Genomic DNA, 18,302 nt, shown 5'->3' with positions numbered 1-18,302 from the left:
ATATGATTTAGAGGCCAAGATATCCAGAAGACTTACATTCTTCATTTCTCTGTGTGGTTGTATGAGTTAAGACGTAGTAACTAAACGATAAGCATTTTAACACATTTCAAACTTCTTTTTTCTCCTCAAATCAAAAGAGCATGCTTTGAATATTTTAAGCTCCTACATGCTTTCCCTCTAAACACTCGTAATACTTAGTTGAAAAGTATTTAAAGAATTAATGACCCGATTGAGGTAGTAAATGACAAAAGTAGAAAGTAAAAAGTTTCCTAGTAAAAAGAGCTAAATATCTTTTACGTGACAGTAACCGATTTTTTTTTAAATCAGTTGAAACTTACACATGTCATTGTACTCGCTCATTTTTGACGTGATGTATCGTATTTGTTATTTTGAATTGTTATTTTACAGGTTGAAATGAGTAGAATTTCTTATATGCGCTAATTACTCTTCATTTTTTTTGTATTTATGCAGCAAATAAAAGTTTAGTAATAAGGGAGATTCCAAAATCTTTATGTGACTATGTGCTGAACTCAGATAGGATTGCAAAAAGTCGACTAGAGTTTGAACTAGAAGGGTCAGAGAATCTGTTGCTAGGGAGGACAAAACGACCAAAGTTGATTAGGCTTAAACTGCAGTCAACTGAAGTGCAAGGTCCAAACCCACCAATAGTCAACTATGATAATTTTTGTTCAGGACGCACTCCTTGTAAAATAACGCTTGGTTTTCGTTAAGTATGATTTGCAATTTATATATTTCCCTTTCATTGAGGCAATTTTTTAGAGAAAAAATAATTTTGGATTTGACACATCAGCCATGATAAAATGTGAAAAAGCATTTTTTTTTTCTGCAAAGTTTGTTAATGTCATTGCTATTACGTTGTGTGTTTTACACTTGCCTGGCGGAGGATAATAAACTAATGGCATCTTGCATCTGTAGATAGTAAAAAGTAATTGCTAACATTTCTTAGAGAGCTCTAGTCTCCAGCGTGATGTTTAAAATCTCTAATCATGCTATTGGGTAGAAGCCGGATTATGTTCTAAGGCAATTTTTTTCTGTGTTTCAATTAGTAATTAAGGACTGTGCCGAGGTCAAAACCTCTTCCTTCTAACCTGTAGTTTTGAGCTTTGTAGGGTGACGTATGTGTTACCCAGTCTGTGTTCACTTGATTCCAACCAAAGTTTTCACACCCCCATTCAGCTTATTACAGGCATTCTTTCCAAGGATAAAGGTATCAATCTCTATGCAAGATGAATTTCAAGGAAACCCAGCAGACAAAAGTGCACCTCAAGCTTTAAATGGCCTTAGTCTAGGCCTACTACAATATCAACCTAGCCTATAGGCTATATCAATGGCACCTACACAAAATAAGTGCAGTCCATTGAGTAAAACTAAGTAGCCTATCCATTATGATAAAGGTCTAGAGTAGGGCTATTTAGAAGGAAACTTGAACAAGTCTTATTTCATAGGCTAATATACAGAATAATTATGCCTAACACATTTTGACTACAGCTCCACTATGCTTTGACATTGACAATGATGGAGATAGTATACAGGAAATAGATATATGGGACTATACATTAGCACTTATAAATCTCATAATCTATGGAGAGGCAAGGTAAGCTATACCACAGGAGTATAAAAATATAAAATAAAAAGATTTTCATTTCAGCTGTCAGAAAAACTGGGGGGGGGGCAACTACCTCCCTAGGCATAGAACCACCATTGGGACTATGTTAATCAATGTGGTGTAGCAGGACAGAACAGTAAAGTCTAATGCTTTGTAATGGACAAAAACCCCAAAGCCCATAAGAAGGAAAGACAGAAAAAGAAAGAAAGAGCTGAGTAAAAAAAAAAAAAAATCAAAACTGATTAATAATAAGGGATTTAAAATTCCAGTAGATGAGCTTGAAATATCCACATGTATATAAAAGATTTTCCTATTTTAGGCTTGCAAAGTATCTGTAAGAATTGCAAAAAGAAAAGAAGTTTGAGTTTGACATCTCATCTGAAAGATAAGATGTCAATATTTTTCAAAAATGAAGAGAGCCTCATAAAGATTTTAGAACAAAAACAAATATGTAGAATAAATGTAGAAACAAGAGAAGAGGAGACGTACTAAGAGGCAAGGCTGTATTTGAACCCCCCCCCCCCCAAATGTTTGTTTGACCCATAAAAACATAACACAAATGGATATAAACAAATTTTGTATACATTTTTGAGTTTTTTTTGTGTAAACTCCTCCTCTCCCCCCCCCCTGAAAAAAAAATCTTTGAGTAAAACCCCACAAAAAAAAAAAAAAAAATCCTGGGTACAGCCTTGCTAAGAGGTATTATGAAAGGAGTACTACTTGAATAATACAGAGGAAGACATATTAGAAAACATAGGCATATGTAAAATTATGATAATTACTACAGAAAGACAGAAAAGATAAGCTATTAATTTTTTTGATATTTGAAAGTAATTTCCTGCCCCCAGTTCTGTGGATGTCTAGTAGATGATATATTGTTCATAAATATAGTAAATAGTTGTTACAGTGTCCAGAGATGTTCCTAGGATTGGTGGTGCCTAGGACAAAATTAATTACAGAATCATCCCCCTGACTCAAATATAAGCAAAAAACTTGATCAAAGTTGGCAATCCCCCGGCCCCCCCCCTCAAGCTATACCTCCCCAGCTATGGCACCTGGGGCGGCTGACCCAACTGGTCCCTCCCTTTGAATGGCTCTGACAGTGATATAAATAAAAGATACATTGGCAAGTAAAGAAATGTTGTCCAGGAACTGAAGAAATATGTCTGCAATGTGCTGACAACCATGCATCAGGACTGTGTACAATAAAAAAAAACAAAAAAAACATCAGGGTGAACTAGGAAAAATTTCATTATGTAAATGTATCAATTGTAATGAACATCATCCTTCAACTTCAATGCAATACACAGTAAGACAATGGTATATCAAGGTCTTGAAAGTTGCTTAGAAACACCAAATAACCTTCAAAAAGCTCAAACAGCTGATAAAACATGCTGAACTCATAAACAAGCATAGAAAGCACAGAAAACAAGCAGTGTGTCTCTTAAAGAAGAAGAGATAATTCAGCTCTAACAAAAGATAATCTGCAAGACCATCAATGGGATTATAATTGGAACTAGGGATTTTGAACATTGAGAACTTGTCCATCAAAGAAAAAGAGAAGAAACTGCATAGTTTGCATCAAAAATCTGAGTTTAGAAAAGACAGATTACAAGACTTATGAAACATTAAATGAATAAATGACTGTAGAACCATACATGGAAATGACAACTATGTGTTAATGTAGCTCTGCACAATGATATGGTAGATAAGATTTCATTAATCTAACAAAAAAACATTAAACATTGCCCCACAAGGTTCTATGGCTGGGAATACAGGGAGAAAGAAAAACAAGAGACAGAAGCTAAAACAGAAAATAAATAAAACACATACATACACTAAAAATTAAAAATACCAATTAGTCATGCTGAATGACTGCTGAAAACTAGACAAGAGCAAAGTGCCATGCCTGATAGACAAAACAAAACATGATTCCTACTAAGGCCAGAGACATCAATCACTCATGGGTATTAAAGAAATCTAAGTATATATATATATATATATATATATATATATATATATATATATATATATATATATATATATATATATATATATATATATATATTATATATATATATGTATATATATAGGCTATATATATATGTATATATATAGGCTGTATATATATATATGTATATATATACAGGCTATATATATATATATATATATATATATATATATATATATATATATATATATATATATATACTATCTTTATAAGTGAGCAATAATTGTGTATGTATTCTATTTATCAAAAACAGCTAGATACAATTTAGATAGGTCACAAAAACAATCTAGATAGGTCAGAAGGAAATTTGTTAAGAGCCTCAAATTTGGTTTTTGCAAATGATGTCATGTACTATACTAGTACATCATGTAAGCATTTTCTTGTGTGATGTCATGCATAGCATAAATAAGATTGTTGAGTCTCCAGCACATAAATTATTTATATAATATAATGTCTGTTGGAAGGCCCAAAAAACGGAAATTTGCAGTTGTAGTTACAATAAATGATGATTCTTTGGAACCAACACCTGAAGTATCAAACATGATTTGATGTGAAAATCAACAACCTGGACCATCAATTGAAGAAACACTAATATGGGCAGCAAAAGCAAAGGCCATTGCTAAATTGTCTGAAGTAATCAAAATCTAAAAACATATAAAAAATGAAAATGAAGAGCAAATTACAGGCAGTAAGAAGATATGTGAAAACAACAATTAGAGTGTAGCAAAAATTAAATGAAGAACACAGACACACATGGTTAGAAGACATGCAACACCAAGCAAGTGAGCATTCAAAGATGAAAATGAGGAGCAAAGACACATCTGGTTAGAAGAAAAGTGGCAGCATGTCAAAAATGAAAATTAAGAGCAAAGACACACGCAGCTAGAAGACATGCAACACCAAGTGTGAGCAAGTTAATGAAAATCAACCTCGACAGCAAGAATCAAAACAGCTCAAAATTGAAAATGATAGCGATGGTGATTGGGTTTGGGGTTTTGACATGGATAAGGTCATCATTGCCTACCATACGTTTGAAAATCAAAATCTTGGACTAGATAAATTGTTGGAAGAAAAAGAAGTTTTTGTCCCACCACCCAAACAGTTAAAAGAAACAAAGGTCCAGTGCTATGTCTTTCATAGAACATGTCAAAAATGAAAATGAAAAGCAAAGACACACACATTTAGAAGACATGTGACACCAAACATGTGAGCAAGTCAGTGAAAATCAACCAGGATGGCAAGAATCAAAACTTGTCAAAATTGAAAATGATAGCAATGATGATTGGGTTTGGGATTTCGACATGGATAAGGTCATCAATGCCTACCATACTTTTGTTAAAAAAGCAAAGGTTTGGTGATAAGTATTTCATAATGGTGAAATAAAAGCCAAGGTAAAACAAACCAAACAAATTGAAAATGATAGCAATGGTTATTAGGTTTTTCGATTTTGACATGGATAAGGTCATCAATGCCTACCATACCTTTGAAAATCAAAAACCTGGACTAGATAAATTGTTGGAAGAAAAAGAAGTTTTTGTTCCACCACCTGAACAATTAAAAGAAACAAAGGTTCAGTCAAATGTTTTTTATAATGACAAAGACAAACTGAGGCAAAAGAAGAAGATTTTGTTCCACCACCTGAACAATTAAAAGAAATAAAAGTTTGGCAACATGTTTTTCATAATGACAAAAGACAAGCCAAAGCAAAAGTTGAATGTCCAATAATAAAAACATAATTTTACAAAGGCACTACTTCTAATTTAAGGTCCATTTGGACAGCATGACATCAAGAAAAGGCTCAAATTGTCTATATACATATATATTTATAATTCTTTTAAAGGCCTTAAATAAGTGATACTCTCTAGCCAACCCAGGTGAAACATTGTAGGCAGAATAACAAGCAGTCAAGGGGTTGAAGGTCTGACTGATGGACTGAATGGAGTCCAAATGTTACCATAATTACAAAGATAATATGTAGAATGGTCATAGACAAGAGACAGTCTAGTTTTAATAACTGCAGGAACATCACTGTGTAATTGAAGAGAAACAAAAGACACATGATAAAGACAATTCAAATCAAGCAATGGCTTATTAATAGAACTATTTATTTCAAGGATAAGGTTCTTTGCTGTGTCATATACCATAGAGGATAGTATTGAAAAGGAAAAAACAAATGTTGACACCCATATAGTAGGGCAGTAAGAGACACAAGACTGAATTAAACTTTTTTTTTTTTTTTACAGTTGAAACAGGAAAAATGTGTTTGAGCTTTCTAAGAATTTTGACATCCCTTGATATCTTCATTTTAATGTGACCAATATAATGCCTAAAGAAGAGATTCCCATCAAGAAGAATACCCAGAAACCAAACAATGGTCATTAGGTATACTGAGAGAACCGCTTGAAACATGAAATTCCAAAAGTTAGGGGCAAACCTGAGAAATTTACAAGAAAATCAGGAAGCTTGACTTAGCAACATATAATACCTAACAATTAGTATTGAACCACAGTATTACTCTCTAAAAAATGGTTAACTTAATTCAGATCCCCGGTTCTATTCTGACACCAATGCCAAGGTTACTGTTGTCAGCAAAAGCAACTAGAATGTTGTCACAAGTTGATGGAGATTTATGTTTATGGGCTTGGAAAGATTAAGTGTGACATAAGTGACAAAAAACTGTCTGTTTTTGGTTCATAACTATAAAAATAAGACCATTAATTTGAATTAAGAGCAGAACTGAACCTTGTGGGGCGTGAGTGAAAAAGAGGATCTACTGTAATAAACCTTCCAAAGAAATAAGAATTTAAACAAACACCAGTATTCCCTTTTATGCTGTAATGGTTAATTAAATCAGGGAAGTGGTGAAGAATTTACAAGCTAGGATAATTGAAGAGAGCGAAGTATCCACAACAAGTATATTTGTGAAACAAAAGAAGAATAGGTGAATTGACAGAAAGTTTAGGGGGGGGGGGGTAAGGAAATTTTAATCTCGAATGATCTTCATACCAAAATTTGAATATATTGGAACTCAATCATATAGGGCTTGTTTTTATAATCAAGACTCATGTTCTGAACTTTGTTGCTTTGAAGAAACAATAAAGCATTTATTATTTGCATGTGAGAGAACAGAAAACAAACAGGAATATACTAGACAATTTTTCAAAGGAAAGAAAGTTGGAATTGGGAGTATTTCGTTAAGTGGAGAATATTTTGACTTTGATGCCACAAGAGGATTTGAATTACTTGTGGATTTCTAAAGATATTACCCAGATTAAATTTATATAATTCTAGTGAAAGTTCACCCAGAGGGTGACTGTGTGACTCTGTAAGCTCAGCCAGAGTCAACCCAGATTTAAACAGGCACATTGAGAAATCTGGAAGGAAAACACAGGAAGGTCAAATGATTTGCCCCCAACCAAGCAATGAACTCCCAGCTGAAAGTAGTGAATCAGGAGATCGGTACATGCACAATGCACACTATTGGTTAGCATGCAAAAAAGTAAGCAGTGGAAAACGGGATCTAGCCTAAGAAGCCACTTGATTCCTACAAGGAAGAGAGGGGACCCGTCCCTTTCTATTTAGTAAGAAGCTTTAGGATATCTATGAAATACTTTTATTTGTTCTAAGAAGCAAAAGGAGCATTGGCACCATAATGACATTTTGGAAGAATGGCCTGTATTCAAGTAGGCTATGCTTAGTCTATTTTTCTTGAACAGTAGCCTATTCCCTTTCCTGATAATTCTGAGAATGTTGACTGGATTACGCACATATAGCGTAATTTATTTTTTTAAAAAATTTATCCTTTACCTTTAATGACTTTTTTCTTTTTTTGATAATTAATACACTATCACAAAGAAAAAACGGCTCTTGTCTAGCTCAAGCATAATCAAGGATGCTTCTAACCAAAGTCAATAGGTTAAAGGGTACATTTAACATGCCTGAAGCAACAAATTTTCACATATAATCTTTTGTCTCCCAATTTGCTGAATCTAATTTTACTTATTTCTAAATTGTGAGAACTTTCACTAACTATAGGAAGTTTCATAAACATAATTACAGGTGACTGAAAAAACTTTTGTCAATTGCTTCTCTGTCTCTAATGTAGTTGTGTTGTTTTTATGCACTTTCTTTTCTATTATAGCATTATTCTGATCTTTTGTAATCCTTCTTGTAGTTCATTGTATAAGGTCTTCCTGTTCTTTTTATCAATATTCAATTCATTTTTTCGTATTATGCAGGCCTCTTTTCAACCAAGTTCTGAAGAGTAAATCTCTTAATTTAGAAATTCTGTAATGAGAATATAATTAGAAATGGATGTTATGTATTTGACTAGAGACAGCATTTGGTTTTACTAGGTGCAAATACTTGTGGTGCTTAAATCTATTATACACTTCTGGATGAAAATCACTGCTGGATCTGCAAAGCATTATTACCACAGAATGTAACATAAAAAAAAAAAAAATGTCATTCTGCCAGTCACAATCAACATGAATAAAGTCTTTTTCACTTTTTTCCTAGCCTTCCTTAAGATTTGTTTTAAAGATGGTACTCTTGCAGCTAGAGAAGTTTTCAAAAGCTGCTGATCAGCTGTAACTCTGGAAAAGTTTCTCAGGCTCTGAACATGACTTACTGTGTCTTTAAACTTATTACCTTAAGTCACATGTCCTGTGAGATAAGGCGTAGTTGAACCTTCTGTAGAAAATCTTGCTGGTGGTTTTCGAGGTTATGATCTGACATCCTGATTAAGCATCCATTCAGTATTGACCCAGTCTTAATAAATTTCTTTATTGAAAGCTTCTAGGGTTTAAGACTAGGGGGTGGTTTTGGACAGATTGTTTCAAAAGGTGCTAAAACAGACTAAAAAAAAGTGCAGGCTCTCTCATCTGGTGCAAAGGTAGACCTGGAGTTTCTTGGTTTGTTCTCTTATGGTAGTTAAGAGGAGTTAGGAGAACACAACACTTAATAGGTCACTTCCCAGCAACTTATGAGTTGTTAATACGTCTGCTTTTTTCCTACGGTTTACTAAAGTAGGGAGTTTGATTGAATTGAGATGTTCCTCATAGGATTTGTCTTGCAATGCAGGGACAAGTGCAATGCAGGGATAAGAGCTGCAAGCACCTCTTCATGATCCCTCACAACCTTCCAAGTCAAATTTCTAAGTATGTTTCTAGAACCTATCATGGTGGTTATCACATTTATATTTAATACTGCTCTTTTCCTTTTGCTTATTGCTCTTTTTACTTCTTTCGGCAGGCATGGAGATATTTTAGGCGGTAGAGACCAATATTCAGAGGTTTTTTTCTTTCCAGTATCTAAAAAAGGTTACCTTAAACGTTTCCTAGCTTGCATTTGACCCTGGATAGGTCCTGCCTTTTCTGTACATAATCCGTGAAAGATTTTGTTATCATATTCCCCCTCTTACTATTTATCTGTATCTCAATAAAAATGCAGACATGGTCATTACTTCCAAGAGCAGGATGGTAAAACATATATAGAACTCATTCAGGATCATTTGTTACAATTGAATCAAGCAAGCAAGGTTGCTGTTGGTGCCTAAATTTTGTTGGCTTGTCTATGATCTATATTGGTAGGTTGTTGTCAAGGGAATTTGTAGTGACACAGGATGGACTACTTTTACAGGGTACCCTTCAACCCAATCAACATCAGACATGTTAAAATCTGTTATGATTTTCTTATTGTGAAACCCATTTAGTTAAAATCTAATTATGACCAATCCAGTGCATGGATTCAAATTTTAAGATAGAAATTGGCACTTTATATTCAATTTCAAAAGTTAAAATTTTTGGTTGCTGTTAGATTGCTCTTAAAGCTGTCAACTACCTTTGCTGGTTCAGAAGAAGTCATAGTGTCTGCTTGAGAACTCCTTTTTGTATTTGGGGAACTTGCATTCCTATTCTAAGCAACTTGTAATTTTTGTATAAGTAATTCGTATTGTAGTTCAATTGTATCAAGGCTGTCATCACAGAAGCAAAGCTGATATTAATCACCATAATTTATCATGTATCATCAACAAGTTTCTAAACAATTTTTTTTTCAGCTAGCCCCCTTTAGGCATGTCTATTGGAAGGGGGGGGGGGGTGCACTTCACGTTTTTTTGCCTCCTTCTACCCAGATGAAGAAGGTTCTTCTTATGTATTTTAACTGAAAAGACTTGTTTTGGTATTTTAATTGGAGAAGAAATCGATAAAACAAAAATGTTAGCCACTGCCCTAGATATCGAAAAGTTGCTCTAACTCCCTCTCGTTCTATATTTTGTGAATTGACGTCCTTAATCAGTTTCTTTAAGTGTATACTTGTTGTATTTTAATTGTCTAATTAACCTTGTTGTCGTTCTTTTCAATGCCCTCTTTACTTTAGATTTTAAAGATGGTGCTAATGTTCAAGGACATAAATGCCCAGCTTGCAAAGTAAGCTCAGTGGAAAGATTAAAAATGCGAATATTCGCTAGTTACATACTGAAGCTATTCCCACTTTTGTATCTTTTTCAAAAATATGCCAATAGATGGCAAAGACTTTTGTGATGGATATATAACCTCTGTTTGTATTCAGAGAGGTACGTTTACTTCATAGGAGGCATAGGAGACTGGTCATAACCAGGGAAAAATAAAATTAAAGTCCCAAACTTCAACAGTTTCTCTCAGCTTAACAACAAAGTAGAATTTTTGCAGATTTTTTTTTCAGTCATATTTAGCATGCACATATCTTGTTTGAATTATGAGTAGTTTGGAATTTGAACCTAGCCCATGACTAGTTTGGGATATGAACTTACTCCCAAACAAGTTCTGGGGATGGAGTACTTTCAACATAGTAAACAATGGCTGTATTCCAGGTTGCAAACCATGGTAACTTTACTTTAACTATAGAGCTGCTTAAAGTGATATCCACTAGGTACGGTTGTGAAGTAACCACTCGCTTATTAAGTTTGTAAGGATATAATCTTCAAGAGTTTCAATTGTATTCATTGCTCTTTCAATATAATTTCGTGTAATAATACTTTGAAAGTATTTTAGACTGGTATTATCTGCAGTGATGATAATGATGCACAGGTACTTCACTAAAGATGCTCGCTAACTATTCTTTGTAAAAGTTATTCAAAAAGTAAATTCAAAGTTGCTTTTGTGTTGTTCCAGCTACTATGAAAAGTCAGCTAAAACGAAAAAAGTTACTTTTTCGTAATTTTTAGTTACTTTTTGTTGATCCTGGAATGCAGCATAAGTTTTCACCATAAGTGCTCTCAGGGTGGACACTAGAATGAGGGGAATACAACTGGAAAATGTTAGTTCAGTGTTCTGGGGGAAGACCCTTAGGGTCAAATTTGTCACACCAAAGCAAAAAAAATAACCAGATTTGCGCCCTGACAAGGGTAAAAAAAATTATAATTGGCCATAATTTGGAAATGTTTTTAATGTTTGCATTTCCATATTTTTGTTTTTATTAAAGTATATTTGTACTAGGTGCCTGGATGATTGCACCATATGAGGATTTGTACCCAAAGAAGACAGGCATTATGGTTTCTCAATTTTTTGCCATGTCTGGTGCCAATCCCTAAGCGTATTAACTCTACTTCCAACTTCTGCCTCCAAAGCAATAAAATACCTTGGGTGTGATTTGTCACGGAATCTGTATATTATGTAATATGTTGTACATATATTTTCAGGACGACACAGAATGGGACTCTTAACTATAATAAGAAAGCTTAAGCAGAAAGAAAAAGAAGTTCGAATTCTTATGCTGTAAGTCCGCTTTCAATCTTATATCCCTAGAAAATGATATTATCTTAAAGGGGATATATCTTTGTTCTGGTTCTAATTACTTTTGTTTCTATCATTATTTTTAAAGCATATCAGTTTTCTAGAGCTGGGTAAACCAATAGGTTTACCCCTCATTTTGTAAAGAAATGAATTAACTTAATAGTTGAGAAACTAATGTTGAATAAATTTGGATTTGATCAATTTTATAATCATAGCTCCCGTCTCAAAATTGTTAGCTCCAGTTTCAAAAATGTGGTATAAGAGGGAAGTCTCCTCTTCCCTCTTAAACTTCTTTAACTTTTTTTGCAGGCAGACCAATGGCTCGCGTAGCCACGTAACTATCTTTTGACTCTGCCTTCGGCCGTAGTTCTTTGCATCGTTGATGGCACATTTTTCAGGCTTCCTGTGTTTTTCCTTGATTTCTCCAGGTACCCATTTGGAGCTTGGTTGATTATGGCTGAGCTTACAGAGTCACATCTTTGACCCCCGTCCCAAACCAAATAATTAACAAATACTAAGATAATAACAAATAATAAACAAAAGATCACCTGCCCAAAAGGACATGGACTGCAAGTTCTGTGTGTCAACCACTCACAGAGAAAAAAAAACATCAGAAGTGCAAAGTTATTCTAAGCACCAATTTTTGGTTACACGGAATATTCTGATGTCTACGTTGTTTTTAAGCTTTATTTTGACAAATAAATATTTTTTGGTACCTTGGATTAATATGTAGTTCTTTTAGGTTTTCTTTGTTTTGGTGGGCTTTTCTGGACTGCTTAACTTTATACAATAATTGAAAGTTTTTTAATCCTCTTCTCTAATGGTCTTTAAATAACAGGCATATTGGCGGTTGACACTAAATCAATTCTTTTTTATTTTTATCTTTTGATAATCATTTTCCAAGTCTGCAGTCTGATGATTGTAATAGTGTTCCTTTGATTGACAATCTGGTCTCTATCTAGACAGTAACCTATCATTTGAATCTCATATTATAAAAATGAAGCTAAAGAATATTATTATGAGTGGACTCATTAAACTGATTTGAGACTCAGTTCATAAGATAAAAAGAGGCTATATTAATGCATTTCCACAAATTTCTCCTACCTCATCATTCTACACTCTCTGCATATTATATATTTTATTTATTCGTGACCTAATTAATTCCTGCTTAAAATATTTGAGTACTTTTAAGAGCTCCTAAGAGTTAAGAGTTATCTAGCTTCTCATTCGAAGCTAAAAGAAATACATATTTGAAGGAGTGAGTTTTTACTTATTTGTTGCCATTGCTGTCTCCTATGAAGAATGTCTATAAGTTAATTGATATCTTGCCCGTTTCTCAATTGCTTCAATTTTGTTGGTAGGTTTTCTGTGATACTATTTTAAAAATAGTCTGCTATTCTGCTATTCTCTAGATTTGTTGCCTACTGACCGTATGCGTCCCTATCCTCTTTATTTTGGTTGTAATACTCGTCAGGGTTTAATCTGATTGAGCAATCTAGATTTATTTATCATACGCCTCTTTTTAGATCGTATTATTATATAGTACGTTTTACATTAAATATGAGATAAGATATATTCCAACAACAGAACAAAAAAGACATTCAACAAATACGCCACACATATCCCCAAAACGTCTCTAAGACCTGTAAAAGACGGGAAAGATACACATACTATTAAACACTAACTCACGAGCAATAACAAAGAAAATAAAATATAGAGAGAGGGGAGGCAGGGAGGGAGACAGAAAAAAGAGTGGGAAGGATTTCAACTATTTCTAAGAATTTAAAAAATATTGCATCCGAAAAGAACAGAAGTTATCTGAAAAGAAGCTTAATATTGAATTCGTTGATTTTTATTCAAATTTGATTCGATAGGATTTTTGTTTATTAAATGTTTTTTTTTTCTTGTTGATAGTGGTTCAATCGTTGCCTCTTTTTCCCCGTGTTTCTGATATTCTGACAATGTTTTTTTTTGTGGGATTCTTAGTCTTCTATCTTGTATGGCTAGTTGGAGAATGCCATTTTTATGTGTCGTCTATCTGTATGTTTGTTTGTCTCTTATATATGCCCGTAGAACCGAGTGATCGAGACTCAGATGTCTCTTACCAGGCTGGTACAAATACCGGTATTTTCGAAGACCACACTGCCTTTCCATGACGTACAAATAACGGTTCAAATAGGGGTAAATCTTTTTGTTAGATAGTGAAAAGACAATGGTAAAAATTCTGGATATTTCGATCACATACACAGTGACCGACATCAGTCGATAAACTAATGACGGTTTATCTTTATGACAAGCAGACTTATCTGCGGATGGCGGTCGCTGTGTATGTGATCGAAATAGCCAGAATTTTTATTATTGTTTTTTTCACTGTCTAATAAAAGGATTTATCCCTGTTTGAACTGTTATATGTACTTCTGGTACAAATAGGGTTAGATGATCCTATCTTAGGCTGATTTAGGCTAACATTTAATAAAGGGTAACTACCGCCAAGGTTGCTGACGTTGATAAACCTCTGAACGAGAATTTAAGAGGTAAGCTCTAGGAAAAGAGAGATTCGTAATTGGATAGTTTAGAATGTAAAACTTTGGAATCTGCATAGGGTGATTTTAGAAAAAAAAATTTTTAATGTAGGAGCAGAAGACGTTCATGGGAGCAAAGTTAGAAAAGCAGATGGAAAAGTTTCTACCAAGAAACTTTCATGTTAGTGGAAGACAGGATCGCCTTGCACAAGAAATTTCTGAGTAATATGTCTATTGAGAATAAGAGGAAAAAGGAAATTGAGAAGGTATTTGTGTATGGGCTATGGAGATGGGAAAGAAAGGCCATGGATTAAATTGCTAATGACCTTGAAGATATTGCCAGACTTCATAATAGTAATCTTTTGTATTTGCGTGTTTAATCAAGGAGGGGTGAAAAGAATATTTTTAGTATTAAAACAACCAAAAAATAATTAGAACAATTCTGGTAAAGATTGAGGCGATTTTTATGATTTTGACAGCGCTTTAAGGGATGACGGCTCATTTAAAACTTCTTTTGGTTTTAACACGAAAAAATGTAAGATTTTGAAAAGAAAAAACTGATGAAAAAGAAATTTAGATGCTGATTTAATGGCAATGCAGCTTAAAAGATTGCTTCTTGGCTCAATAAATTAATTTTACAGTACGCTCACATCACGTAATTTATTTGATAAAATTAAAGAATGATTTTGAATCCTGAGATTTCTCTCTCCCTTTATAAATAAAATTAATTAATTCATGGGAAAGTATGCTACGAAGTAACGCCGTTAGTACGTTTTTTTTCGATGTTCTCTAAGGTTAAAAAATATTTAGTATGCAATGAAATTCAAAACACATGCGCTTTAGGCAGAACTTAAGATGTATTTAGCTATCGCCACTGTTACAAACAAATTTTTGCGTTAAATCTTTGTAGATTTGCGAAAGTATAAGTGTTGATTACCGAAATATGTTTTCGTCAATTTGTGGAAGCATTTCATTTATTGTGACATTTTAAGTTCGAATCATTATATACAACAAAAAATTGAACAACAATTAAAGTTTTTGAATAAGTACACAAATATAATACACGATCGTAAAATGTTAAATCAGTCCGTTCATATAACTATATAGTAAATGAAAAATTGGTACTTCCGTAGAAAGCGGTAAGCGTGCGACAATTGTATTGAAGATCAGATAGGATAAAACCCGGTACTTATACGAGACGCTGTATAAAGATAGGCATTACAAAGGGTTTCTCACTCCGGGAACTATATTTAAACTTTAGTTTTTTGGGGGTTGAGGGGGACTAAAAGGTACCTAAGTAGGATTGATTGGGTTAGGTTAGGTTACGTATTTAATATATGCTATGCTTTACCCCCCCTTCTAATGTGCAAATATAGCCCAAATTTGTTTCTGAACTATTATATTTTCATCCTATTTTGTTTTATTTCATTAGCGTTAACGAAACTTCACTTTTTGCGCGCTTAACGCTTTCTACAAAAGTACCGAAAAATTTACAAGTTTTGTGTAATGCTTTGAAATTTTAGAAATTTTGCTCAAGGTCAATCAGTAATGTTCTTCAAGGCTGGACTTTGCTGGAAAAATTCATGTGCAATAATTTTGTTGGTTCTTAGGAAGCACATTTGTTGGTAAAGATTGTTACTAACAATTTTTATAGAACCGCAGGAGCACGTATTTAAACCAGTTGTGTGCAAAAAAGGAAAAAAAAATCAGAGAAAATGTTAGATCTAAAAGTGAAATCCATCTTTCTGTTCCCTTCTTAACATAAAAACACCATTTACTATAAGTCATAAAATACTATACATAATTCTAACTTTTATTTTCATTAGTACGTTACCTCTATACCTTCGTGTAAATTTTTTAGGGGCTTAGACAACGCTGGAAAAACTACTATATTGAAGAAGTTTAGCGGTGAAGATATATCTACAATTTCCCCTACCTTAGGTTTCAACATTAAAAGCTTTGAACACAAAGGGTAAGTAATTACAACTACAGTCTCTGTAAACAGCTTAGTACTATTGATATGCCTGTTCTCGTCTTTTAATTCTTGAAGGCTTTGTTTATCTTTCTGCAGGCCCACTTTTATTGGCAAAAATCCATTTTAGTTTTGTAATATTAATCGTTTGAGCTCCAAATCAAATGGCATTTTATCTATTGTTTAAATTCTAAAAAAATAGGTTTTATATTTATTGAGCCTGAAATTAGATTGCATGTATAACTATGCTATGTTTTCAGAGTGGAGTGTACAGCATCTGTAAATATAATTCGCATTGACACCCACAGCCGCTCATCCGACTATAACAGCTGAGCCCAGTTTACAAAATATATAATTAGACCTTTCTTTATCTTGTTTTATGCTTTACTGTTAGTTATTATATGGATTTCAGGCTTAATTTTGTTTTGTTTATTATGCTTCGGTATACCAACTCGATGCAAAGCCTTGGACTTCGGTACATGTTTATAATTTTTTTTTTTTCACTGAAATTTCCTATTTTTTAAAACTTATACCAGTGTGTGAAAAACAATAGACTTCTTTAAGATTTATTTAAGCATTTAGTTGGTGTTGACTATTCTGTTGTTCTTTTGCTGACTGTTGCTTGCAGGAGTCAAAGTTCATAAAATACTACCCACCAGTTTTTTATTTCTTTTCCGAAAGCTGTCGAGTAGAGACCACTATCATCGTCCCCAAATTTATTCCAGATATGATCCGAATTTTCATGTTAATAACAAATATAAAAGGAATAAATAACAAAATATCATCTGAACTTTCCCATTTTTCAGTGTATTAACGAAGACAATTTTAGTCACAGGAAATTATAATATGCTTCGTTTTAATTGAGGTTGTGGTTTCTAGAAATTCTTAATCCTTCTTTGAGATTTTGGCAATATGTTTTTTGATCTTTAAAATTAAATCTATCTATGGTTTCCAGCAGTAGAAATGTTCTGCGGAAGTAGTTGTATCTAAGAGGTAGCTCTAGATGAAAATGTAATTTTTTGTTTTTTTTTTAAATAGAGGCATGAAAACACCGGTTCCAGGGCTTTTAACTCTATAAGTTTTAGTGGTATACTATTTATTTTGGCCCGTCGTCTGTTTTAAGGGGTTATAAGAAACTTTTAAAAATTTCTGACAACAGGTTTTTTTTAACTAATTTCACTGTTAGGCTAAGTGCAACTTGCAAAATAGGTACCGTTCCCGAATGAGATTTTTAGTCACACTGGGCCGTGATTCGCTCTCTTCTAGGTTGCAGAAGGACACCCTAAATTGAGTTCTGTTATACTATTCAGTAAGGTGTTAATATCTGACAAGTTCCACAGTGGTTGTTGCTCAAATGAAGTGGGGTCCCCTCACCCAAAGTTACCTAAGATCTATGAAGTTGAAATCCTGTTAGCCGAGAGTTAACGAGCAACGGGCTTTTCTCGGAAATTGAAACCGGTCTCCACAAGTTATTGTGAGATTTCCTGTTGCACCTTTTTCAAGAAGAAAATCAGAAGGAACAAACACAAAAATGTTAACAAAATTAGACATAAGTTTTTTTTACCAGGATGATTTTATTTAGAATTGGTAATGAGATTATACGTTATCAATTAAAAAAAAAATATAAAAAAAACCTGAATGAAAATTAAAACACCATATTGAAACCTAAAACGGGCAGAAATTGCCAAACTTAAAAGAAGCAGAAAATTATAATGAATGGAATAATAAAACCTAAAAACGAACAGAAATTTCAATGAATAATCATACCAAACCGAATAATAACAGGTAATATACTATGAATAAATGCCGAAACCCCAAAGGAAGATAAATTAAACAGAATAATCGCGTTTACCGTAAAACAAACAGAAATTACTATGGGTCCAGCAATAGCTTGGACCTTGTAAAGAACAAACCACGGCCCATAGTAACCAAAAATCTAAAAATGTGTTTGAAAAAACTGCATAGTTCGAAAAAATTTCCGTTTGTTGCTGATTCAGGAATAGTACCATTATTTCGATCAGTCACAACCAAAAACTAGTGTTCAGCAAGCCCTTTAAACAAGCTGCTACGCACAGCGTATTCATGTGGAGCATTTTCTCAGCTGAAGAATATTTGGATATCTAGAAAATGCTCTCAGAAGTTGACAGTGCGATTGTTTAGGAGTAATTTGCTCTGTGTACTTTTATATGGATGTGGGTCTTGGAGCCTTTCAAAGAATCATAGGCAGCGCAATCGCGGTGCCTAAGTAAAGAACGATGTTGGCACAATGTAAGATTTTTTTTTCTATACCAGGGCACTTCGTATCGAAGGAGTTGTCATAGAAACTTCGAAAAGGGCACATTCGATTGGAAATTGGAGTGGCTAATGCCCTTTTTGATAGTCGAAAGTGATTGGAGGG

General features: G+C 33.6%; 1 protein-coding gene across 1 annotated transcript in view; it reads left to right on the top strand.

Moving 5' to 3' along the window:
- Positions 1–973: 973 nt before the first annotated feature.
- The window catches only part of Arl2 (ADP ribosylation factor-like 2), a 34,479-nt gene continuing 17,150 nt past the window's right edge, over positions 974–18,302 (top strand). The window contains exons 1-3 of the mRNA XM_089090548.1: positions 974–1,041; positions 11,317–11,392; positions 15,794–15,904. Coding sequence (XP_088946674.1) covers positions 11,328–11,392; positions 15,794–15,904 — 176 coding nt within the window. The 5' untranslated portion in view covers positions 974–1,041; positions 11,317–11,327. The remainder of the gene's footprint in view (positions 1,042–11,316; positions 11,393–15,793; positions 15,905–18,302) is intronic.

The sequence above is a fragment of the Artemia sp. Qi Xiang Cuo genome, chromosome 6 (genome assembly GCF_049724085.1).
Source record: "Artemia sp. Qi Xiang Cuo chromosome 6, ASM4972408v1, whole genome shotgun sequence".
Lineage (NCBI taxonomy): Eukaryota > Metazoa > Arthropoda > Branchiopoda > Anostraca > Artemiidae > Artemia > Artemia sp. Qi Xiang Cuo.
This window is presented reverse-complemented; position numbering and strand designations above follow the sequence as displayed.